General features: G+C 38.2%; 2 protein-coding genes across 4 annotated transcripts in view; one reads left to right on the forward strand and one right to left on the reverse strand.

Annotated features, from left to right (window-relative positions):
* The window catches only part of LOC135695491 (PIH1 domain-containing protein 1), a 179,264-nt gene that overhangs the window by 18,973 nt on the left and 133,884 nt on the right, over positions 1-26,407 (forward strand). For all 3 annotated transcript variants that reach the window (XM_089109743.1, XM_089109738.1, XM_089109745.1), the window contains 4 exons: positions 334-594; positions 1,465-1,640; positions 2,308-2,451; positions 15,683-15,759. In XM_089109743.1, the coding sequence (XP_088965869.1) occupies positions 334-594; positions 1,465-1,640; positions 2,308-2,451; positions 15,683-15,759 (658 nt within the window). The remainder of the gene's footprint in view (positions 1-333; positions 595-1,464; positions 1,641-2,307; positions 2,452-15,682; positions 15,760-26,407) is intronic.
* Positions 4,766-8,696, reverse strand: LOC135695489 (solute carrier family 49 member 4). The gene is made up of 3 exons (XM_065214597.2): positions 8,015-8,696; positions 6,568-7,243; positions 4,766-5,822 (listed from the first exon to the last, which is right to left on the reverse strand). The coding sequence occupies exons 1-3, from the start codon at positions 8,331-8,333 to the stop codon at positions 5,387-5,389; spliced, it is 1,431 nt and encodes a 476-aa protein (XP_065070669.1). The 5' UTR covers positions 8,334-8,696; the 3' UTR covers positions 4,766-5,386.

The raw sequence follows: 26,407 nt of genomic DNA on the forward strand, positions 1-26,407 counted from the left end.
CTAGAAGATTTACATAAAGGAACAAAGCAATGCAACGACGAGAATCCAATGTCACGAGATAAAATATTCAAAATAAATTAAATTTAGGGAATACTAATATTTACTCTGATGAAGCCCTGTATGCCAGGGCGAAATATTAGTATATTCCTCAAACTTAATTTATTTTGTATATTTTATCTCGTGACATTGGATTCTCGTCATCGTATTGCTTTTTTCCTGTATATCTTTCGTAACAACACTCATTGCAAGATTCACAGAATCCGGCGGACAGCCTATCCTGCGGTTCTTCTTTCTTACACACGATTTACATAAACTTTGTCATTCTTTGCTCAGATTGCACAGCATATGATATTGTGATCAACCCAGCATTTTTGGATCAAGTAAACAGCAATAAGTTTTTCATGGATTTCTTCATAACACTGATTTACGAAGGGCTAGAAAATAAACATGATCTGAAACTGAGTCGAGACTTCAGGATTTTAAAGAACAAAAAGGCCATTGGAACACTTCAGATGCAAACAGTTAGAACGAAAAGTACACCAGTGATAATGGAGATGGATAAAGTTATGTATGAATTGGAGAAAGAGCATTTAGGTATTCTATCAGTTATTTTTATTTGTGTATCTTTAGCTACAAGTGCAGAACCTTAAATGTTTTACCAGTATGCCAGTAACCATAATACCAGTTTGGCTTCAATATCTGCATGACCTTAAGTTTTGATTATAATGGTCTTTGATAAGAGAGTATTGCAAAATGTGAAAGGACATATGCAGATATTATAGACATATGCAAGGATGTGAAAACAGCACAGGTGTCTTTGATAGAATGATCAGTATATTGTAGGCTGTTTTTTTTAGAGAATATGGCAAACTTGGGCCTTTCGATTTGGAGAAACAATAAAATCAAACTTTCCCACTTATTATCAATATTATTTACAAGCTTTTCTATAAATGCTTACTGACACAGGAACCTTATGTGACAAAGCTTATCGTATACTTATGTCAGATTTTCATTGATCATAAATTCATCATTAATCAAAGAGTAATCAATGAAATAGGGATAATAATCCTGATGATCAAATGAGGGGCACAAGATGCTGCAAAAAGGGTACCTTTGCACTCTAAGGCATATTTTCAGGCTTGCCCATCATGCACATGCATTCAACATGCATATATTTTTGCAAGGAAAAAGGTTTTGAGGTAGCCCTTTGTTTATATTTAAAGAGAACAATGTTGTATTTTTTTTTAAAAAGGGAGGTCACAAAGGCTGGAGGGGCAATAACTCTCTAGTTAGTATGCTAAAAAGGCCCTGCATTCATATGCCAAGAGCTTTTTTTAGATAGAGCTAATAGACTCACCAACATAATTTTCTTTGCTTTTTGAATTCAAGAAAGGTTAAGATTTAAGTTGAAAATGATTTTTTCCTTGTATTCCTGTATGATATCACCCATAATTTCATTGAAAGCTCAGCAGAACTTATCACAACATCCTGAGAAGCCAAGCCTGATAAAAGAACTGTCAACCACAAAAAGACCACAAAAAGAAAGAAGTCCTTGCATCATTCCTGAGTATAATATCATAAAAGAGCCACCAAGTGGGGAGCCAGAGTACCTAATCATGGAGATAAAACTCCCTCAAGTTGTGAGTCAATCCAGTTATTTGAATTCCAAATCCCGAATCTTCTGTCATTTGTACAAATTTCACAAGGAAGGTTAAGTTAAATCAAATCAAATCAAAGTATTTTAAGTTGTAAGCCAACTATTTTGATATTTAGCACAGTGTAAATGTACAACTGAGTCTGCAATCTTAAGCTATAGGAAAGGTTTTGGCGGGATCACCATAAGAATGGTTAGGGATGCTGTAGTAAAGATAATGCAGAATTGATTAACCTATGACCAAAAACCTGTGGATTTCAATTTTTTAAATAAATATGTATATTCGGCATAATTTTGGTCATTTGAACTGGTAGCAAAAATACTGTGCTAAGAATTTTGAGAATTTACAAAAGAAATCAATCTCTGTTGAATTGACAAATTTATGATTGATATTCTCTACTTTTTGATAAAGCAGCAAACAAAAGGAAATGAAATACAATTTTATTTTGTCATAATTTGCCTTGTTATGTTTGCATTTTTATGCCTGATGGTTGTATTGCCTGGACAAATTTGCAGCTTAGAATCTATCCTGTTTTATTATACACCAAATAGTATGTATAGCTCTGCCTGTATAGCATCAAGCATATTTGACTGATAGGTAAACAGTAATTTTCATTGCATTTTTTGGATGTTTGAATTCCTTGGTTTTTTAGCACTCAACCAAAAACATAGCCCTAGATGTTGGTGATGATTGTGTTATTCTTTTATCAAATGATGGTAAATTAAAGCTAGATGTTGATCTTGATCACCATGTGAATAATGATGCAACAGGGGCACAGTTCAACAAAAAGACTCATGTAAGTGTGCGACATTTGGTTATAATTTGCATTTAAACATTGATGTAAATTTGAGAGAGCAGTGTACATAATTTTTTTAAACTCATTTTGAAGTCCCCCCCTCTCCAAGTAGGAATGGTACCACATGTCATGCCCTTTGTTTTCTGTTTACCACCAACTGAAGTCTTATGATAAGAGCAATACCAAGTATAAAATCTTTAGTAAGGCAAGTTCCAAGATGGCATATAACCTTCCTTTGGCCCTTTAGTCATCCCCCGAATGTTTTGACCAAACTTGTCTTTCTTGTTCCAAAATGGTCTTTCTTGTTCTAAGATATAAAAGTTCTGGTGGAAGTTATTCCTGCCCAATGACCATTAAATGACCAGTGAAACTATGGGAACTGATGTTCTCCTAAATTTTTTTTGCTCATACAGTCCTTATCATGAGCAAAATTACGCGTGTGGCAAATCACACATGTAAACAAAATTTGTGCCTGCCATCGCACTTTTAAGAAGATTTGAAGTGCCAACCTTATAAAAATGGTAAAAGGGGCAAGAAAAGTAAAAGCCACTCGAATATGTGCAAGAGCAAAACTCAATTCAATCAATACACAACAGATTTGGTTGCCTTTAGCAGCCATCTTTCAAATATCGTCGTCACTCACCAAAGTTACAAAAGCAAATGAAAATTGTTTCCAACAGCTACTTGCTTTCAGGGCACAATTATGTTTTGAAAGGAAATCAGTTATTACACTTAACATGCTAATGGCGACTTAGCTGAAAGACGAGACACTAAGTTGAAAGGAACATTCAGTCAAAAGCCAAACATCACTTCCAAAAATTTAGAAAAATCATATTGTGGTCAAAAGTGCTAATCAACTAACAAGGGAAAATATAAACAATCATGAGACCATGGGAAATTGATGTAAGCAGAAAACTGCAAAAACATCTCTTTGTGTGTGTGATGAAAAGCACGCGCAATTTAACTTGCACGTGTGCACAGGCGTGTACGATCACACACGCTAAACGAAAAGTACTGCTCATACTGAGTTTTTATCCTTCCAGATTCTAACAATTACTATGCCATGCAGCTGACATCATCAAAAAGCTATCATGCACAAATGATTCTATGAGGTTTGTTTTTTGCATCAAGAAAAGATCAATCCTTAAAGGTCATAAAGGTCATAAGGTGAAAAGTTACTAAGGTGAAAATTTCAAAAAGGCTTTATTCATCCGAAGATGAAAGTATCAAGACTGTTTTCCAGAATATTCAGTTTTTCTAGAAAATCTAATTGATTAGTCAAAAATAAGGTGTTCCTGAATAGTTAAGCATAAAACATTAAAAATATTTCATACAGTTGCATAATTAAAGTTAAGAGGTTTTCTGAATGTGACTTTGTAAACTTGTTCTGTCAGAATTTCCATATTAGAGTGATGTTTCATCTTTTCAAATTTTCTTTCTTGCAAATTTTGTCAATATTTTCTTCTCTGGTGTCTCAAATACCAATTCACTTTTATATTTTCAGTTTCGAAACATATTTTCCAAACAAGTCTAATTTATGATATTTCAACAGTTTAGTTAATGGTTTGTTTTACCAAACATGGTGCACAGCAGTGATCAATTCATGCTGTTTTTAAATTGGATTTTGTCCGTAAATATTTCACAGAGTAGATGTGACACTTTATAGATCATGCTTTTTATTATTGGATTTCATGTTCAAAAGTTTAAGTTCTTTTTCATTTCAAATTTGACCTAATGCCTTCAGGCCATATCAAATGACCTTTTCTTAGGCATTCTCTGAAATTTATTTTATTAAGAAAACAAAATATAAAGAACATTAATAAATAACACTATTCTACTCTCTGTGATATTAGGGTCTAGACAATATAGCAACATTTCTGAGAAATAGTAATATTATTGCATATCACCAGAATTAAAAGGATTGTCTAACAAAACGATTATGGTGACCTGTGTAACTCAATTTTGAGTCTCACTTTAAAGGCATTTGACACAAGTAAAAGTGGCTTACAGCCACTCGACCACAAGCAGTAGACCAATCAAATTGCACACAGAGAAAAACATATGAACAGTTTCTGCCTTTCTGCAAATTGGTGAAATCCTAGAGCAGCGTGCAGTGTTTTCGCGTGAGCGTGCATGCTCTGATCAATTTGGCCTAAGTTATTTTTGGATTTGCTGTACTTATGCATGTCTAAGTATAAACATCTTTGTATAATATTCTATTTCAACTCTCCTAATAAATATAAACATCTTTGCCCTTTTTGTGTTCCTAAAATGCCAAAACTTCTAAGAGCACACACATTAGAAAGAAGAATGATTCTGAACAAGAATCTGTTTCTTAAATTACAAACCTTGATTTTTTTCTTGAAAGATTTCAACAATATCAAAACAACATAAAGAATGTTCTCAAACCCAGACAAATGCAGCCTGAGGGGCTGCAGCCTTTTTTTAATTCCATGGATCCATTAATATATCCTTTGTAATTCTGGTAAGGTTGTTTTGCATGATAAACCATATTAAAACTTTTCACCTGTTTCGAGAGATATGTGTAAGCTATGCCCTACTTTCAAGAAGCATAAAAAACTATCTGGCTTTTAATATTCAAAATGTTACAATTTGCAAGTATTTTAAGTCATTTTTAGTTATATCAATAAAGAATCTGTGCAACGATTGAGGATACAAATTTTGACACCATATATAGCCATAACCTACTATCCTTCTTTTATTAACAAAATATGAATTGAAAACACTGACATATATTAATTACTCACTAGGTTTTGATGATGGAAAACTATTAAAATTGATATCTTTCATGCCCAAAAAGTAGATCTTTAGGAAAAAGTTCTTATGATGAATTTCATTATTTGCGGTTCCTAGAATTGGTTGCTCTTTAAATAGGCACTGTTACAAATGCAAAGATATGCTAGTGTTTCCTAAATCAGTTGATATGAGCGGTATTATTTCTTGTCCCTACATCTACTTCAAGTCTTCTGTGGCGCTCTTTGAAGAACAGCATCATGGGGATGCAAATAACACAGCTTCCCACTAGTGTCCAGTTCATCCATTTGGTGTCAACACTAGGTATCATTGGTAAAGAAAGAAATATAAGGCAGTAGACATTGTTTGAAAAGGTCATAAAACCAGTGTTGATTCCTTCAGCAACTGGATAGCTAGCCTCAACTGACAGCTCAAAAAACAGTGGTATGGCACCATTCAGACATAGTCCTCCAACTATGGATGTTAGATACAAAACAGGCAGGGTTGGTGGAATCACTTTTACGCACATTAGTGAGAATATTGTAAAACCAATTGAGGCAAATATGAAGAGACAAAGCAGGATCTTCTTCATAAAACCACCAAACCAATCAGCTATGCTGAAAAAAGAATGAAATAAAAGGAATAGCAACTTTCCTAATTAGTAGAACACTATCTTTAAAACTCAGATAGATCAAGAAATTCATTGACAGATGAAACAAAGCTACTTGTTCTCAAAGGTTGATTATTTTATAACTTTGAATTAAGGCAAACAAAAAATTGACCAAAGTGCAAATAAAATGAACATCCCTAAACAGTGGCAAATGCCACTTTAAGAAAGTGGGAGGGTGGGTCTTTGGAACCATGCCTTTTGTGTACCTGGCAGGATAGGGGAAAATATTGTGCTTATCAGTATATCAGAAACAAACATCTTTTTGTTTAATTTGCAACGAAACAATTTTCAATCAGGACCTACCCCACAAATTTGAAAGTGGGGGGGGGGCAAGGCTAGCAAAAGTAGGGGGCTAAAACTTTTTCCCCTTTTACTGCAGCTTTAAAACTACTTTCTTTGCAAAAATGTGGGGGAGCTGGCCATGGCCCCTCCAGCCCCCCTGGTGGCATGGGCCCTGTTAATGAAAATCAAAATGTAGATAATCTGCCTACCCTTATCCCCACCAATTTATTTGGCAGTCTAGACCCCCCATTTACCAATTTTTCCCTTGGCTTGACTACTCAAATGAGGCTTGACTACTTGACTACTTAAACATGCTACTCAAATGAGACAGATAGACAGTCAGATGCTTATAAAATATGTTAGAATGAAGCCTAAAGACAGATAATCACAAATTGATCTAATCTACTCACAGGGATAGAATAATTCCAGACATGGCACCTGCCACAACTGCCCAGAAACCAAACCAACTTGCTTCATCATTATCAATGTTATATGCTGATAGATTTAATGCAAGGTCTGAGCACCAGGCACTGTAAACACCAGTTGTGATGCCATACAGAAAAGCTATTAACTGAAATTGTGGATTCTTTAGTAACTGTTTCAGTCCTTTGTTAAAATCTAATCTCTCTAATGCAGCTGTTGTGCTCGGTGGCAATTTTGGCTTTGCAGGAAATGTGAATAAAACCAATAGGAACAGCAGGCATGCAATTCCGAATTCCAAAATAAGTAGATTCATTATTTCCTTCGAAATTCTTGTAACCATGTGACTATTATTTGAAGGGTTGATTAAATTCACCTTTAGTGTCTCAACATCTGTTACAAACGCTGGGCCAATTACAAAACTAATAGCTGTCCCAACATATGAAGCCAATGATGCCACTGCAGTTGCAAGTGTTCTCTGGTGTGCTGGAAACCATGTACTTGAAATAACAGTAGCAGAAGACTGGCCGATGGGCCCTCCCAAACCTATAACAAACTGTCCCATATGAATCAGTGGTGTAGCAACATCTGCTTCACTTGATAAAATACGTAAGACTGAACCAATAGCAATGCAGCCAGTGCACAGAAGAACCGAGATGCGAAGTCCTGAAGGAAAAAATGTCTGTAATTAATTTTTCAATAAAAAATAATCTATGAAATGGAATACCCTTGCTTATCACTCAAATGACATACAATAACCAAAACGTTCTGCTTGTAGCTTATTTTATCCAACTTGCGTAACTGCTTGCACCTTCAAAACACAAACTGCCAACAACCATGGAAAACTAAAGTCAACAAAACAGAGCTTGTTTTGTTGTTGGTTAATAACTTTTGTACATTTCCCAATTTTGGAGCATCTTTGTTACCCAAATGGCTTCCCTTCTGGATAACAGTTCATAATGCCATCATACTGGAAAGTGAAACTCGTCCCAAACCTTCTAGAGCCTGACACTTCAGAAAGATCTCCAGTTTCCTATGTCAAAGTTTACACTTTTCAACTTGTGTGTACTAAAGAAATTTTCCATCAAAAACACATTTAGAAAACACTAAAGGACAAACAATTAAGCTTTACTACTGATTTCTGGATATATCCCTGATTAAGATATAACTTGCTTGAAGGCACATGTGCTTATTAGTGGTGGCTGATGCTTTGGGAGATTTGTGAAAATATTCAAGTCTTGCAGTTAACAACGCTTTTGGCGTTGCAAAAATATCTGAAAACTTTCCACTATATGTAATTGGAGAAAGACCAAGACCACCGTACGTAGTATTACCAACCAAAATCGAGACATATCCTTTATTGTCAAGATTTTTGACATGAAATAACGTTCTGCATTCGCCTACTGCTAAAACGACATAAAGAAAACTAAAAAGTACCTTTCACATCTAGCAGCCAAGCAGATGGAAACACGCACAATACAAATGTAATGGCTCCCCAGTCAGCAAGAAGCGACACTGTTCCTTTGCTCCACCCGTATGTAAACCTTGCACTAGCTTCTATTGGACCCCATGTGTTCCATGTAATATTCTCCAGTGCTCCTACCAAAGAAAATAAACCTAGGATATACCACCTGTACCAGTATGTCCTTGTAGGTGGATGTGGGCTTGAACACGACTGCGAACCATAGGCCTGGTCTTGTCGAACCCCTATCGGCGGTAAACTGCTCAAAAGTGGTTCGTCTTCTCTGTTGTACATAATGTCAGTAGGTTAAACAAACAGGACTTCTTGCAACGCTTTCTTGAATAAAGTGGAATGCCGACCACTCGCTCCTTTCGCAACGCCGACTAGATGTTGTGACAGTCACATGAGCTTATGAACAGCGTGGCCTAAAGCAGTTATACTCCAAATTGTTATAATCAAAGGTATCCTTTCAATCAAAAGTGCAACTCGGAGGCTTCGTGCGAGGTACTTTATTCTTTAAATTCAAATCATCTCATGAATTACAATTGCATGTCACGGTGGTCAAGGCAGATACAAGCACGGTCGAAGCCTTTCAAATTTTCTGATAACCTCAGTGGATAAACTTCCTCTTTCTCTCTTTCTTTAGTCATCGTTAGTGTCGTTTTGATAACGAGGTTGATAGGGGTGGGCAAACAAATGGAATGGGAGGAGGTGGAGGAACTACTGACTCGCATGTAGATGATCTACCTCCCCCTATTCCGGGGGTACCATTCATCGTTGCTGAATACCTATTTGATAATTATCTAATAGTAGTAATTTCCTGTTGGCAAAGCCATCGGCAATGGAATCTCTGAATAATGGATACATTTACCTGGTCTGGTATCGGAACTAATTTTATCTATACATGTTTTATCTATGGCCATGACAACAAACCAAAACTCAGATTTTGGGATAGTTGGAGGGTCATGGTAGCCAACCTTCTGATAGAAGATGGTACCTGATGATGATGGTACCGGAAACCAAGAATTTCTCCTTGTAAAAACGAAAGCACTCCATTTTGAAGTTCTCTTGCAGCATTCATTTTCACGCAATAAGTAATGCTGACGCGCCAATGTCTATTCACGCATTCGCGCATAATATAAATTTGTTTCCTGAATTCCAGCATCGAAAAAGCCGATCACGCAATCACGCCAAAATACCTGGTACCCCCAATTCCCACCAATTAATTTACCGGTCCAATTTATTTTCCAATGTTTACCTTGGCATGACTTCTCAAACGAGGCTTGACTACTCAAATGAGGCTTGACTACTTGACTACTTATACATGTTACTCAAATGAGGCAGTTGGACAGTCAGATGCCTATAAAATATGTTAGAATGAAGTCACAAGATAATCACAAATTGATCTAATCTACTCACAGGGATAGAATAAGTCCAGACATGAGTCGCAATGTTTTAGCCACTACTTCTTCTCTCCTTTTCAATTTGTCAACGGAGTTTGCGCGCAGGCTACAATGTTTTTATGATTATAAGGAGAATGCTATGCATCTTGTACTTGAAGATGGTAGCGTATACGCGTTTTAAAAGGAACCTACCTCAAGGCCTAGTTCCAAAAGTTCCTTATTCGTAGACCTCAAATCAAATTGTAGTACCAAATGTTCCTTAATAGTTCCTTAATTTTCGCTGCACATCAAGTGCCATAAAAATAGTACAGAAACAGGAAAAACATATAAATTTTGAATTTTGCCTTTACTTGTTTGTGGCTAGAACTCAGGAGCAAAAACACAAGGAAGGTAGGAACGAAATTTTACAAATTCAAAAGTGAAATGTTAATCAAAAAGTATCATGTCTATTCCATTAACTCATAATAGAGGGAGGGGCGAGACAGCATTTGCGGAAACTACTCAATGAAGCACTTGACACACGGATAGCAAACAATCTATGCGAGTATTGGCTGCAAATTAATGGAACCGGCTTTTTAGTTCTTGATGCTTGCAGTTATAAAAAATTTGCAAGTCGAAAAGTTCCTTAGGGATTTCTTTTTTAGTGGTATAAGTTCTTTAAATATTTCGGCCTTCTACATGTAAGTTCCATATTAAGTGGTTCCTTAGTGAGAGTGGCCTGAGAGGCGTCATTGTTGACATGTCATATCCAAGTTATTTTTAAGATACGTTTAAGAAACCGCATTTCAGTAGCTTTTATTACGATTTGGCTTCGATTAGCTTCCACATCATAAAATACGTTATCCAACCAAGCACTTCGGAGCAGGTGGAGGGGCTGGGGGCTAAAGTTCTCCACTTTTTGCTTAAAGGGCAAATTATTAAGAAATTAACCACCGGTAAAGCCACTTTTATTTGGTTTTAGCCTTCCCCAAATGTTTTAGACCCTCTTCCAAATTTTCGGAACCGTATGTAAGGATTGGAGGTGCGTAGCAGTTTATAACTCTTTTTTGCACTTTTATATTGATTTTTGTGAGGTGTTCTTCATTTTCATCGATGCACCTTGTCACAGTTATCCAGCTGCCAAGATAATTTACAAACTCTATGACTTGTGTCCTTATTTTGAAGTTTCTTTGAAATAACCATGCATTCTGTCATTATACATACGTCAAACAGAGTATATATAGTCTGCAAGTTCAATCTTATTATGGGTATAAAGTTGAAAAGTGATGACGTCACGAAAGTCTAGTTTTGGAATATTACATTAGAATAAAATAACTTGAGAGGGCATCATCAAATACATTTGCGAAAAGAGCTAAATGTCTTCAAAATTGGCAGTGATATGGTGACAAGAGCAACTCCGAGCTTTCAAGACAACTCCGTTAGCAAACTCAAATCTTTTGACTATCTCTTCTATTAAATAACCTCCAAGTGATATGAGTCGGGACGATTGGCCATAAATTTCTAAAAGAAACTGTTTTTATTTTCATCAGTATTTTCTAAAGTTTTCACTGTTTGTTAAATTAAAAAACAAATGGCCCTTTTCAATTTCTTTTGTAAACAGGTTAAATATGAAGTTTTGTTCACATGAACACTGAGTCTGAAGCTCAGTAAAAGATGATTCTTGTTGTAATAACGTAAATAGCTGAGAATTTAGTCATATTACCATTGTAATTCTAATTATGCCGCTTGCTTTTCAGAATTTGGTTTTTAATAGAGTTGGTGGTGGTAGTTGCTTCGTATATAGGTCTTAGTAGTTGTAATTGTTCGTCAATTCGAATGTTGTCGATGACTGTTTGAGGCACAGGACAAAGCGACTGGAGTTCTGTTTGATGAAAAGTCTACACTAGATTTCAGCTACCGTTTTTGTGATACTGGAGTAAGAAATCTGCTACTCTGTTGTGTAGCGAATCATTCCAGGTGAACATATAAAGATAAACAAAAACATTTTGTTTGGCAGCATTTCATACATATGTCATGTGTAAGACTTTTGTGGAATAATCAAGCACTTTGATGTGAGTAAACTGAGGGTCAAGAATTATTGGATACCAATCACATGACAAGGCAAGGGAATGTCACCCTTTTTCTGAAGATACAAGACCAGTGCTTTCCAGACACACAGATCCTATGAAAATGAACACGACATTGGCACCAGTTCCTGAATGACAGAGTATTACCCCAGATGTGTCTCAGTTGTCCAAATCTCATAGACTTGCAATATTCTTCTTCAATGCAGCTCTGATACCAATTATTTTAGTTTCCAACAGTGTCGTGATTATAGGCCTACTTCGATCTAAATCATCTGGCTCAAAGTTGCTGATCGTTTTTCTTTGCATAACAGACCTGTTAGTTGGTGGTTTATTACTGTCTCTAAGTAGTGCCTATATTCTCTCTCCAGTGGTACATAGCAGCTGCAAGGCAAAGTTTGCCATACAGTTTCTGTCCTACACCTTTCTTTCGTTAGACTTTACAACTGTCTTAGCTATCGGCATTGAACGGCTTATAGTTTTAAAATACCCGATGCAAGACCTGTTTTTTCGATGGCAAGCCGTTCGTAAGTACGTCTTGATGTGTACTATTTTCTGTTTTCTGCTTTTAGCTTTCATCGTCATTCTTGTAGCAAATTACAGTAACGTCTACTGCGCCGTCAACTTTGCGTGTTTCTCTATTTATGTGGTTTTTTCGGCTACTAACGTAAGCTGTTATACGATAGTCTGTCGCCATGTTCACAACAGTGTGAAGAAGTTGTATAACGGACAAAACAACCATATACAGTCAAGGTCTAAACAACTCAGGCATGATATGGCCCTAGCAAGATCAGTCAGCGTCATTCTTTCTTTCCAGCTTTCAATGTGTACACCATATTTCATTACTATGCTTTTCTGGAATTGGGAGATGTTCAAGTTTGGGAAACCAAAACAGCTCTCAAGCACGATCCTGGTTTGGACATTTTTGCCGTTGCTTATGAATTCAAGTGCAAACGCATTTATTTACTCGTATTACAATAGACCGTTAAGACAGTATCTTGTGCAAACATATTCCTGTCTGTTTCGATTCATTCCAAGAAGAAAAGAGACAAGAGGTAATCCTAACGAAGAGGGAAATACTAAAAAGACTAAAGAATCTAGCTTATAAAATTATAAACACAGTACAAGGCACCAACCGCAGAAGTGACAGCTATGAAAATGATAGTCTCACAGAGAAATGGCACACAATTGCATAAATTGAAGCCGCTAAAAAGAAACTGCTGCATGAAATCTATAGGACTGTTCGTTCCACGTACATACATTTAAGTTTGGAATATTATTTGGAATAGTATAAACATATATTAAAGTATTATTATACTCGACTTTTGTAGGGTCCAGGCCCTCGACGTGTTGGCCACGTCACGCATTGTTAATGTAACTTCATTCTGCTAGAGTAGTTAGAGAGAGGTCTTATTGTTACGGACTGATAGTGTGGCTATTCGTCAAGAAAATTGATTGAATTCGTTGTAAATAGTTTTTTATGTTATTTGACTCACGCACCACACCAAGAAGATACTAGAGCTGAGTGTTTATTGCTCAATAGCGGAAACGTATTCAGATACACATCTGTATTCACTCTGCATAAGCTTGTTCACGTTATTTTTCTACTCATTCATTTCTTAACATTCTCATGACCTCATCTCATTAAACAGGTATCCTCTAAGTTTCTAAAACAAAACACATTCGCTAATCTTTATCCTTAGAGGGCCTCTCCAGCCAAAAAAAAAAAAATTTTTATTGACTAAAAAGTTAGCATCTAGTGCATGTGTTATGGCAAAGTCGTTGTTTTTGCAAAATTCCAATTAGTTTAGAAGTTATAAGGCTTTAAAGTTGCACCTTTCCGAGAAAAAAACGACAAAAGCCGAATCAGTTTTGTGACATTCTGACGTCACAATGTGCGGCCCTCGTTCGCCATGAATTTCGTATATCTTCCACCGAATCGTGAAGGAGTCATGGTCACGCGTTGATAACGGCATCTAAATCTAGAGCAGGAGCTTTTTAGGATCGAAAATATAAAATGTTTACAATCATTCTGAGTTTGCGGGTCGGAATGTGTCCATGCTGTGTCACGACTTTGTTTTGATCACCTGTGTAGGCCCACAAAGCTACGGCTTCCTGTTCTAGCTCTTCCTTCGCGTATAATTAATCGAAATTGACACTTCAGTTGTTCTCCAGAAACGATGAACAACTAAAGGCTTCAGAATTGACATTTGAAATGCTCAAACTAAAAAGCCGGTGGAACAGAACTGAGAGTACCATCACTTGCAGTGTTCAATTTGCGAATCGCCGTCGTTCGATTCGGTTTGAGGCGAGACTAACAAAATACACTGTGACGTCAAAATTGCGTCACAGTGTCACCAAACCGAAAATTTTTTGTCGGTAAATTCAATTCAATTATCGAAATGCAAGAGCTTATATCTCACAAACTGTAAAAAAAATCGAAAAACAAATAACGAATTCGTGATCAGCAGGTTCAACTCCTTTAGATTAGCCAATAAAATGCAAGTGCAAAAAATTGGCTGGAGAGGCCCTTTAACTTTCTGTTTGCTACGTTATTCATTTCACAATTCTTAACTTTATCCCTGTAAATTTGAGAATATAGTGATCATATATCGTAATTAGTATAGCTAAGGATGCTAATTTTTTGAATTGGATGTTCCATCCAGCTCAACAAAAATTCCGACAGCCAATCACGTGCACGTAGAATAAAACACGTAGAATATAACAGTTTTTGTTGTCTAGTTGCACTGAAGCAGAAGCTGAAGCTGGCAAGATGATTAAATGGAATTACACCAGAATCAATTATCGAAAGGCTTTTGAGCTTTAAACAATTCGCTTGAGATTTTTACTATTTCCTATTCATTATGGTCTCATGTGCCCTCCTTTCTCGCGTTTTTCTTGTATCTACTCTACCAGTTAATGGACAATGCGGGAGTCTTTCGGCCTCCTGAGGACTTGACTTATAAAGCTAGGGTGAGGTTTGTGTTTTGTCGCGTTTTCATTCCCTTTGTTAATCTAGGGGTATTTGCGGTTTTGATAAAGTATGGATCTCGCCTTGCTTGCATTTACCTCATTCAGTTTTGATTCTCAACCATAGACGTTTCGATGAGGGCTAGCTTTCAGATAAGTCTATTGATTACCCGCCAGGTATGCGTTTCTCTACTGATAAATCAAATATATTTTCTAACTATTTTAGATAATGCTTCGGTGTTTTTGCAACTTTACCTGATACTGGTACGAATTTCAGTGTTCGAGGTTCGTTCGTAGAAATCTTTTTTTTGTCACCTCTATGGCACCAAACTTGGCTAAAATTCAAACCCACCCCTGAGTCTCACCGGGAAACACAAAAAATCAATGCAATGTGATAACTCAGAACATGATTTGCTACAACAAAGTTAAATACAAATTAGTAGTTGATGAAGTGCTCCAGCTTTCTCAGTGAACTTTTTCGCTCATGTTGTAACTGCAGATAATCGCTCCACATTCATTTCATAATCCAAATTTCTTCAGTAGAAATTATTCACGGCCTCGTTAGCAATACTGTTTTTAGATCGCCAAGACGGATAGATAGGTTTAATGTTTTGAGTTTTCCTGACCCAGTCTGTAGCTTGTGTCCCTTGATAGCCGTTATTCTATTGTTCCTGGCGAAAATTATAAACAGCATTTGAAGTTTTGTTTATTGATGGTGTTCATGCCTGGAGATTCAAATTTTTGCAAACTACACAAAGTTTTAAGCTTACAGTAAACATTTTTCCATTTTTCCATTTTTCGATTATTTCTCATTCAAGAAGCCGTAATTTCAAGGCACAGAATGATACCAAATTTGAAACTAACAGGTATTTTGAAAATGGAGAAAATCCCATCTAAACGAAGGTTTCAATAATTTCCTTATCAAAACTTTTATTTGAGGCCTGAAAATCTCTTGACCTGTTAAGCCGATTATCATTGCTTTGCAGTTGTGGTCGCATGTCTCATTCACAATATCGCATGGCACATATATGTATCCCATCTATGGCTGTGTTTATTCAAACAGGCTTAATGATCTTAAAGCTTCAAGTGACTTGACCCGGATTACACTGTGGTTTCAAGTGACTTGACCCGGATTACACTAGTGTCCCTTGCAAGTGCAATTAGTAAAACCCCATTTTCTCTAGAATTCCATTTTCTCTACATACAGGTACGAAAAAGCTTTTTTGGACCCAAGGAACCAATCGAATGGCCCAAAACTTTGCACGCAGCCAGGACATATCTCGGGTAAGCAAAGTATCTGAAAATTTGTGTATTTGATCTGGTCCGTCTTTTATATACAGCTTTGGGAGGGAAGAAAAATTATTTTTCAATTTTTGACAGGGTATAGTTTCAAGGGGAGGAAGAATTTAGAAAATTTGAGACACTATTTGGTAGCTTAGGATCTGCGCTTTCTATTGATATAAGTCAGATCTTGATACCTCAAATGCTAGGGTACAAAATAGCTTTTATAGGTGGAACAGTCATTTAAGCAATAAATGTGCCTGGAATGTATCATTTTACAATGTTTGCCAATTATTTTGATCTGCCCGGAATCACGACATTCTTGTGCATCGTATGATGTATAGTTTAATCCGATTCCGTTAATAGTTTGGCCTTCAGGGAGAGAAAACCAAATATCGTGTCAAAAACGTTTACCGTAACCTTAAAGTGACTTCAAGTTGTTGTTTTTTTCAAGTTCTCTCTTTTAGTCTTTTACTAAAGGTTGGTGATAAGTCATTTATGGAATTGGTTGTAGATTAAGTTAACTGACGATACTTAGCTGATTATTAAAAAAGATTCTAGATTATTTCTCCATTGAAGTTTTTCCAGTGTTTAGATGCCTTAAAAAGGGTTTCTAAATTATGCTAGATTCGCAAGACCCTTGTGGCTTGTTTGTTTCTAAGGAATCTATACTTTTGCTTCCCATTTCCTGGAATGATATAAGGTTTCTAGCCTTCATTGACGTACATTAGCGCGGAGATTTGCCTACTGTCCACCTTTATGAGCAAAAATTATCCTGTAACTTGCCTTTGAAGGGAGGACTGTTTCCTCAAGCCTAAAGAGTGCTGTTAAGTTCTATCCTCGTGTTATGCTCCGTGGCTAGGCATGCGAGCTGAAATGGTCGTAGAATTCGCAAATCTTTCACGTTGATGCCGCTTAATTTGCCACCGCTTCGGGTTCCTGAATATCTTAAACGTTTTATTTTTACCATGCAGTGATGAATAATAGAGTTCTGAATCCGCAAAGAAGAATATTTTGCTCTGAATATAGCAGTAGGTAATTAAGAAGAACGATTACAAGTTTATTTAACAAGCCTCTACCACCACCAACTCTATTAAAAACCAAATTCTGAAGAGCAATCGGCATAATTAGAATTACAATCATAATACGACGAAACTCTCAGTTAATTACTTCATTTAGACCAGAATCTTAATGCATAAAACACTTCACATTTATCCGGTTGACAAAATAAATTAATATACACAGTTGGCATTTCAATTGAACCCACAATGAAAGTCGCCGTAAATGCTAATGAAAATATAAACAGTAACACTTAGAAATTAAAGGCCTGACTCGTATCATTAAAAGTTCATGCAATAAAACTTGTAGTCAAAGGATTTGAAGTTTTGTAACAGTTTTGATTTGTTAGAATCTGTGCTCTTGTAGCAATATCACTGACAATCCGTTAGATATTTAGTTGTTTTTGAAAATATATTTCACGATCCTCACCCAAGATACTGAACTTTACTGTTTCCCTGTCTGTCATTTCATATGTGTACATTGCTATAAGTGCTATATAATCTGCGCATGTTACTCCTCCCTTGTATCAATCCTGGGGCCCTGGAGTGGATCCGTTTGGAACGCAAGAATGACATATTTGGAACCGCTCAATTTTCTCTCGTGTAAACAAGGTCTTACTTGATTTTGCAAATATGTTTCACGAAGCTCACTCAAGATAGTGAACTTTACTGTTTGATTTTCTGTCATGTCATACATGCATTTCTTTATGCGCTATATACAGTAAATCCCCGCATATAAGAACCTACAAAAATAACAACCTAAAGGCTGTTTTTCCTAAATTATGCATCATGTAATTAAGAACCGGTTTCAGTGTGATAAAATATAATAGGTTCTTATCCCAAGGGCAAAAAATAGAGAGTATGAATACGTATTCATTTTTTTAACTATTTGAATGCGTAAACTATCACAGCAAACAACGCTCTGTTTACGCCATTTCTCACTTATGCTAAATCATGTAGAAGCCGCATAATTTACGCATAATTAATTTTCCCATAGATCCTAGGAAAACGCTCGTACGGGATTTTGTTCTCGGTTACACAGACCCTCTACTTTCAAGTAAGGAGTCTGGGACACAGGCCATAAAATTAGGGCTATCATAAGAACATAACAGAGAAGGAAAATATCAATAGTCTTAAAGAAAATTGTGTTGAAACTGACTTTATGAATGCACGTGCATTCCTCATGAAAACCTTTCACTGTTCATAATGGCGGGCCAGTCTTCGAAGATACCATAATTCAGTGATAGAAAGGACATGCTCTACGGAAAGACGCAGGGAAAAATAGCGCTCTTTCCAATTCGCAACCTTAAACCGCATGCGCAGTAAAAAAGTTACCCTGGTTCAAACCTGTTTCGCATTAATTCTTTCAAAACAAACCAGGGCTGAGTGGGCCAGGGTTGAGTGGGCCAGGGCTGAGTGGGCCAGGGCTGAGTGGGCCAGGGCTGAGTGGGCCAGGGCTGAGTGGGCCAGGGCTGAGTGGGCCAGGGCTGAGTGGGCCAGGGCTGAGTGGGCCAGGGCTGAGTGGGCCAGGGCTGAGTGGGCCAGGGCTGAGTGGGCCAGGGCTGAGTGGGCCAGGGCTGAGTGGGCCAGGGCTGAGTGGGCCAGGGCTGAGTGGGCCAGGGCTGAGTGGGCCAGGGCTGAGTGGGCCAGGGCTGAGTGGGCCAGGGCTGAGTGGGCCAGGGCTGAGTGGGCCAGGGCTGAGTGGGCCAGGGCTGAGTGGGCCAGGGCTGAGTGGGCCAGGGCTGAGTGGGCCAGGGCTGAGTGGGCCAGGGCTGAGTGGGCCAGGGCTGACTCGGCCCGGGCTGACTCGGCCCGGGCTGACTCGGCCCGGGCTGACTCGGCCCGGGCTGACTCGGCCCGGGCTGACTCGGCCCGGGCTGACTCGGCCCGGGCTGACTCGGCCCGGGCTGACTCGGCCCGGGCTGACTCGGCCCGGGCTGACTCGGCCCGGGCTGACTCGGCCCGGGCTGACTCGGCCCGGGCTGACTCGGCCCGGGCTGACTCGGCCCGGGCTGACTCGGCCCGGGCTGACTCGGCCCGGGCTGACTCGGCCCGGGCTGACTCGGCCCGGGCTGACTCGGCCCGGGCTGACTCGGCCCGGGCTGACTCGGCCCGGGCTGACTCGGCCCGGGCTGACTCGGCCCGGGCTGACTCGGCCCGGGCTGACTCGGCCCGGGCTGACTCGGCCCGGGCTGACTCGGCCCGGGCTGACTCGGCCCGGGCTGACTCGGCCCGGGCTGACTCGGCCCGGGCTGACTCGGCCCGGGCTGACTCGGCCCGGGCTGACTCGGCCCGGGCTGACTCGGCCCGGGCTGACTCGGCCCGGGCTGACTCGGCCCGGGCTGACTCGGCCCGGGCTGAATCGGCCCGGGCTGACTCGGCCCGGGCTGACTCGGCCCGGGCTGACTCGGCCCGGGCTGACTCGGCCCGGGCTGACTCGGCCCGGGCTGACTCGGCCCGGGCTGACTCGGCCCGGGCTGACTCGGCCCGGGCTGACTCGGCCCGGGCTGACTCGGCCCGGGCTGACTCAGGCTGGCTTGTCTTGAAAGAATTTTGCGTTATTGCGAAAGAGGTTTGAACCAGGGTAACTTTTCTATTGCGCATGCGGTTTGAGGTCGCGAAGTTGAAAAGGTTGGCAATTTTTATGCGTCTTTCCGTACAGCATGTGCGTTCCAATGGCATTTGCAAACTCAGTCTCAGCCCAATTTCCTTTAAAGGAGAACTGACACAAAAAATAACTTTTGCTCATTCGATGCTTACTTCAAATCTGGAAAAAGTTTTCTTCATAGATTCACCATTTTTCTGATATTTGCACTTTTATACGTTTATTACGATCTTGGAAAACGCAGTTTTATCATCTTACCCCCCCCCCCCCCCAATCTGTTATCCAATCGGAAAATATGAGGACATTCAGAAAATTTAAAGCTGTTGGTAGAAAGCTAAGTTAATCGGAAAAAAATTAAATCATTTGTGAAAATTGAAGTTTTGACTCATATGGCCTTGTGAACTGTAGCTCAAAGAGTTCGTGTAAGAAAGGTACGTGTAAGTGCAAAAGAAAATATTTGTTTGGTAAAAGGCATATGAGTCAAAGGTGAGAGGCGACGCAATACAGAAAAAACTTAGTTTTGTATGAAAATGCAAGTATTTTCAACTACAGTCGTCGTAATGGGGATAGTGTCATAATTATTCCATCAAATTGCTCCTAAAAACGGGATAAAAAATAAAATTTTTTGAATAATATTTAACAGTAATGCTTAAAGACACGCAGTACATTTCCCATGACTTGTCAAGAACTTTCTCCGTTCGATATCGACCGATGAAACATAGGCGGCGGCAGGTGGAGAGCTGAGGGCTTCAGCCCCCCTCCCCCTTTTTTGCAAATAAGTTTTTTCAAGCAAATAAAAATAGTAAAGGTAAACGTTAAAAGAAAATTATAATCCGACACATCCTTTAGTTGCTTAATTTCTAAGAAGAACGCCGAGGACTATGGGGCATAAAAAAATAATGAATTCAATTTTGAGACTTGAATTAATCAAGCGTAATAAGAGCATGCCTTGAAAATAACGAAATGTTTTAAACGATTGCAAGAAAATACCTGCAAGAAATATTCTGAAATGTATTTTAAGCTTATCTAAAAAGGGTGCTTGTGGAAACTGTCCGCTCGCTTCGCTTGCAAGGAAGTCACTTCTTTCAAATATCCCCAAGGCCTCCGCCAACATCCCGCCGGCCCCTCCAAACATATTATATGCCTCTAATAGGCATATAATATGGTGAATCGTCTTAATGCGTTTTTCAAAAGATGGTCCTTTAGTCTGACAATTCGTATCAACTCGAGCCCTTCCCTTTTGAATTTCTTTGCGCCGCCCCTGTAAAAGACTAAACAACCTCATGATTCTAACTTGCGAGAAAGACATTTTGGACAACGTAAATTTAGATAAGATTGAGGAGCAATGGGCAAGTCGTAAAAGGAGAAAAATTACCACCTGATTTCTGGACTACGTATGTTTTGATGCGCTAATTAAACTAACAGTCTTTATGCTCGATCTTCCAAATTCACAAAATCTAACAACTTTATCATACAGCTGACTAATTATTATCGAGACAATTTATAAGGTTTTGTTGGTAGAAAACTATTAAAGTTTAGGCCCTTATACAAAATTAGAATTGACCCTTTGTCAGTCGGAAATTTTGAACCCTTCACGACAACAAAGAAAGACATGGTTACCATCAAGCATTGATTAAAATTACAACTTTAGCAAATTGCAACTTGCGTAAGAACCGCAGCAGCACAAATTTGGCAATAATTTAATAAAGCAAAAATTTGTGGCAAATAGTTTAGTCTAGAGTCTAGAAAATATTATGTTTACGTAGATGGAAAAATTTAAAAACATCGAATATCAACCTTTTGTCCCAAAAGCAGTCCAGAGTTGCACGGAAAGGCGCCGTATCCCGTTGAACTGAATCATTATAATGCTTGCTCTTTGACCCCAAAAAGGGGATGGGGGTAGGGGGCTGGGGCTGCGTCACACATTAGAAGGCTTTCGCTTGTTCGTCTTCCCAACGACAATGTCAGTTATTCTCATTGCTTACTGCAAGTCGTCATTGTATTTTTGCATCATTGTATCATTGAAGTTTGACATTAGGAAAATACAGGCTTATGCTGAGAGACTTTATCTAACATGTGACCTGATACAGAAAAAGCTTACTGCGATTACTAAGAAAAAGTGAAGTATCTAAGGAAAATTTGGTTGTAATCAAAATGAATTACACATATAGCAAGAGAAAATGGTTACATTGGTGAAATGCTTCTCGTATATGTAATATTCATATATACTTTCGATTACGTAATGATTGTGAACTGCAGGAAACTTCCTCATGTCTTCTGCAGGGAAATACGTTTTTGGAAAAGAAGTTAGTTCTGGATTTGGCGAGCAAAGAGAAAACACGAATTTATGACTACACTCATTTTTTTATAAGAAACTGGCTATAAGAAACGGGTATTGGAAAGTCAGAAAAAATTAAGAAATTTCAGTACTCGAAGCAAAAAAATTAAGAAACATTTAAATAGTGATAAAACTGAGAACAACGAAATTTTGTAAAATCCAAGAACAAGATTGCCCTGTTGGCCTAGAAGTTAAGACACAAGGGATGAAAATATACTCCCGCATCTAAATACAGCATCGAAACGGAAGCGAATCTCTTGACGTGACAAAAAAGGTCACGAACATTTCATAACATCATTCATGACATCATAATTAAGAAACTTTTAAGAAACAATGAGTATTGAAATTTCTAGAACATTAAGAATCTGGAGTACTCAACATCGACCTTTGTTTCTTTTAAAAAAAATGAGTGCATTCTCTGAGCCTTCTCCTACCAGCCCTGAAACAGTAAATATAATCAAAAAACTTTCTCAATCACTAGCAAGCAATTCTACTGGTTTCTTAGTCTCTAAGTTGAAAAAGAGCTTGCAAAATTATTTGCTTTAGTTCACCATCAGGAAATTCTTTTTTGGTTAAAATCTATGGATGTTATTCCAGTTTGTAAATTGTCGCTAACTTGAATACAGATGATAAAAACAGGTGTCGACGGGTGCTTTCCCTAGCAAAATCGATTTGTTAGATATCGATAATGCGTAAAAATGATTACTGTTGTTTCACGGAAGGGACCGTAAGGAACGCTAGCTATCCTAAGTAAGTCACGTGTCTCAATTCCAATGGCCTGTCCTGACTATGGGCACTTAATTGGTTGTTAACTAAACTTACGGTACACAACGACGTACTTGTTTATGACATTTATTTTTTTGCTATAATCACGATATTTAAATGCTCGTCTGGGCATCTTAGATTGGTTGCAGGGTGGTGCGCTGAGAGGGCTTAAAAGGCTTATAAACCTTGACTCACACAGGATTGATTTTACAAGGGAACGATTTAATTCCAAGTTTAAATAAAACTTCTTAACGAACAATCCTCTAGATTTGATACAGCAGTTTCTATTTCAATGCAAGCAACTTCAATCTATTCAACTACATGTCATAAATTTCATAAATTCACGTTCGTAAATTTATAAGTCGGATTCTTTAGTCTTTTTTGGATTTCCTTCTTCGGTAGAATTATCTCTTGTCTCTATTCTTCTTGGAATGAATCGAAACAGACAGGAATATGTTTGCACAAGATACTGTCTTAACGGTCTATTGTAATACGAGAAAATAAATGCGTTTGCACTTGAATTTATGAACAAAGGCAAAAATGTCCAAACCAGAACTGTGCTCGAAAACTGTTTTGGTTTCCCAAACTTGAACATCTCCCAATTCCAGAAAAGCATCGTAATCAAATATGGTGCACACATTGATAACTGGAAAGAAAGAATGACGGTGACTGATCTTGCTAGGGCCATATCATGCCTGAGTTGTTTAGATCTTGACTGTATATGGTTGTCATTTCCGTTGTATAACTTTTTCACACTGTTGTGAACATGGCGACAGACTATCGTATAACAGCTTACTAACGTAGCCGAAAGAGCCAGAAGAATGACCAAATATGCAAAGCTGAAGGCGTAATAGATGTCACTGTATTTTGCTACAAGAACAGTGATGGAAGCTAAAAGCAGAGCACAGAAAATAATACACATCAAGACGTACTTACGAACGGCTTGCCAGCGAAAAAACAGGTCTTGCATCGGATACTTTAAAACTATAAGCCGTTCAATGCCGATAGCTAGGACAGTTGTAAAGTCTAACGAAAGAAAGGTGTAGGACAGAAATTGTATGGCAAACTTTGCCTTGCAGCTAGTATGTACCGTTTGAGAGAAAATATAGGCACCACTTAGAGGCAGTAATAGACCACCAACTAACAGGTCTGTTATGCAAAGAAAAATTATCAGCAATTTCGAGCCAGATGACTTGGATTGAAATAGGCCTATAATTATGACACTGTTCGAAATTAAAGTAATTGGTATCAGAGCTGCAAAGAAGGAAAACATTGCAAGCCTATGTGATTTGGATAAATGAGACACATCTGGGCAAATACTTTGGCATGCAGGAACCGGTGCCAATGTCGTGTTCATTTTCAAACAAAGTGTGTGTCAGGAAAGCACTGGTCTTGTATCATCAGAAACAGTGAAATATTCTCTTGTCTTTTCACGTGATCAATATCCGATAATGTACAATCAATCTCATTTGCATTTAGTTATCTTTGCGTCTTCATATTGAATCAATCGCTGCAAAGACAGAAGTAATCTTTATTGTCCAGTCGCACTGTGGCAGAAGCTGGCATGTAGTCCAAACTTTTTATCGAATCAGAACTCAAGTCGCTTTTAGTATTGCGCTTTTACCAGTCATCGACAATATTCGAACTGAAGAACGATTACAGCTTTATAACAAGCATCTACCACCAGTAACCCTATTCAAAACAACATTTTGAAATGCAAGCAACATAATTAGAATTTCAGTCGTTATATGAGTAAATTCTCCGTTATTTACTTTATTTTAACCAGAATCCTCATTCACCGAGCTTCGGACTCAGTGTTTATGTAAACAACACTTCACATTTAACTTGTTCACAAAAAACTTAATACGGACAGTTTACATCTTGACTTAACGAATTATAAAAAGCGCTGTAAACACTAATGACTCTTAGAAATATCAACAGTTACTCTTAGAAATTAAAGGCCTGTCGTCCCTACTCATATCACTAAAAGTTCATACAATAGAAGTTGTAGTCAAAAGATTCAATGTTTGCTAGCGGTTTTGCCTTGGTAGAACCTGTGCTTTTGTATCACTGCCAATCCGTTAGATATTTAGCTGATTTTGCTTATGTATTTCACGATATTTATTCAAGTTACGTCATTCAAATTCTAAGGATAGATCTTAGAGATGACGTCTCTTTGATCTCTGTGCCATATTTATAATGAACTTTACTGTTTGCCCGTCTGTCATATCATACATGCATTGCTTTATGCGCTATATAGTTTTGAGTTGTTAGCTCTACGCGCTTAGGTGTGTTGAGCAGAACAGTTGCAAACAACTTAAAGACATCACCAAGTCGCTCATTTATACTATTATTTTGAATCACCAGCAAATATTTTAGCAGGTGCATTCCCTTCTTTTCTTCCTTCTGCAAGTAAGTTGGCTGACGTTTTCTTAGAAGGTTTTCAACTTCCATTGTTTGTGAAAAGAATTCCCACAATTTCAGTTTCAGCTTTTTGCTTTTTGACCATTGATTGCAGCTTTTTCGCTTCTTCTCGCTATTTTTGTCTTTTTACGCCGTATAATTAGGGCCATCAAGAGAACATAACGGAGAAGGAAAATCACCACCATGGACTTTCAACTTAGAGACATTTATTTGGCAAACCGAATGTAGAGGACCACGAGTTTAAAAATTCTATTTGGAAAAGTTTGAAGATCAGCATTGTTGAATGTTTTTTATCAAGAAACCTAGTACCAGACGCCCTTAAAATCAAAGACATTTGCAGTACAGTAAATCTTTATTTTGGCAATGTTATTAATGTCATAATAACCAATTCTAAGCTCAGAGTCTCAACAAAGATCTTGGCAATTAAATAGGAGGGGATGTTCAGTCTTTGACAGCCAACACAGACAAATATTAACAATTATTTTGCGGAACAGAATTTGAGAATGGCTTTGAAAAAAGCAAAAGTTTTACAACATTCTAAAAACTTTTTCGTCTGACACTCCTCAGAGCATAAAACGTCAGAATCAGGGTCCGAAAGAACACGATGAAAAATATATACCCAGTTGTGGATCGCAATAGGCCAATCAGAAAAACGCAAGCACAAGACCGGTATAGTTGACCAATCAGTGCCGCGAGCCTAAAGAAAAATTACCACTGGAGTCGAAGAGAGAAAACGAACTCCTTCTTTCTACCCAATGGCGGCTTTTCTCGTTTGTATGTAGATTGATTCCAAAACTGCTAGATGGAAGGACGACCGGGCTCTGCCAATTATCCGAAGCATGTCGTCATTATAGAGTTTTGCACAATCTGGGTTGTCTAAAAGATGTTGACCGATGGCAGAATCATTTGCTTTAAAAGTGTTTCTAGACCTACAAGATCGAGGAGGCTGTTCTCTTTGAGGGGCAGTTTTGTTTCTTATGTTGGGAGGAATATTCTATTTTATTCTATCCCCAATCTTTGGATTGTGCGACCTGCGTACCCAGAATCACACTGGCACGTAATTTCATAAATGACGGAACTTTTTCAAAAATTCATAAATGACGGGACATAAGTCCCGCTCAGACCTATCTTGTCTATGATTGGTTCAGCACAACACGAACTGGCTGAGGGAATTGAAAATTATAAATTGAATTACATCTCTCTGCAATTCTAGGCGTAGGAATCAGGAGATGTGGTCACATCGAGAGGAAGGACCAGGACACTGCTCGTTAAGCATAGCTTTTCGGTGTTCTAAAGACTACCTTCGGGTACTAGATGAAAACAAATCAAATCAGTTCTAATGCTTTTATTTCATTTTTCAACATTTTGATTTTGCTATAAAAAATTATGTTAAAAGAGTCAAAGTAATTTTAAAGTTCTCTTTCGTTAAATTGTATAAAATGCTGAAAATGCACAACTGAA

Source organism: Rhopilema esculentum, chromosome 2 (genome assembly GCF_057945365.1).
Source record: "Rhopilema esculentum isolate cy_ngs chromosome 2, ASM5794536v1, whole genome shotgun sequence".
NCBI lineage: Eukaryota > Metazoa > Cnidaria > Scyphozoa > Rhizostomeae > Rhizostomatidae > Rhopilema > Rhopilema esculentum.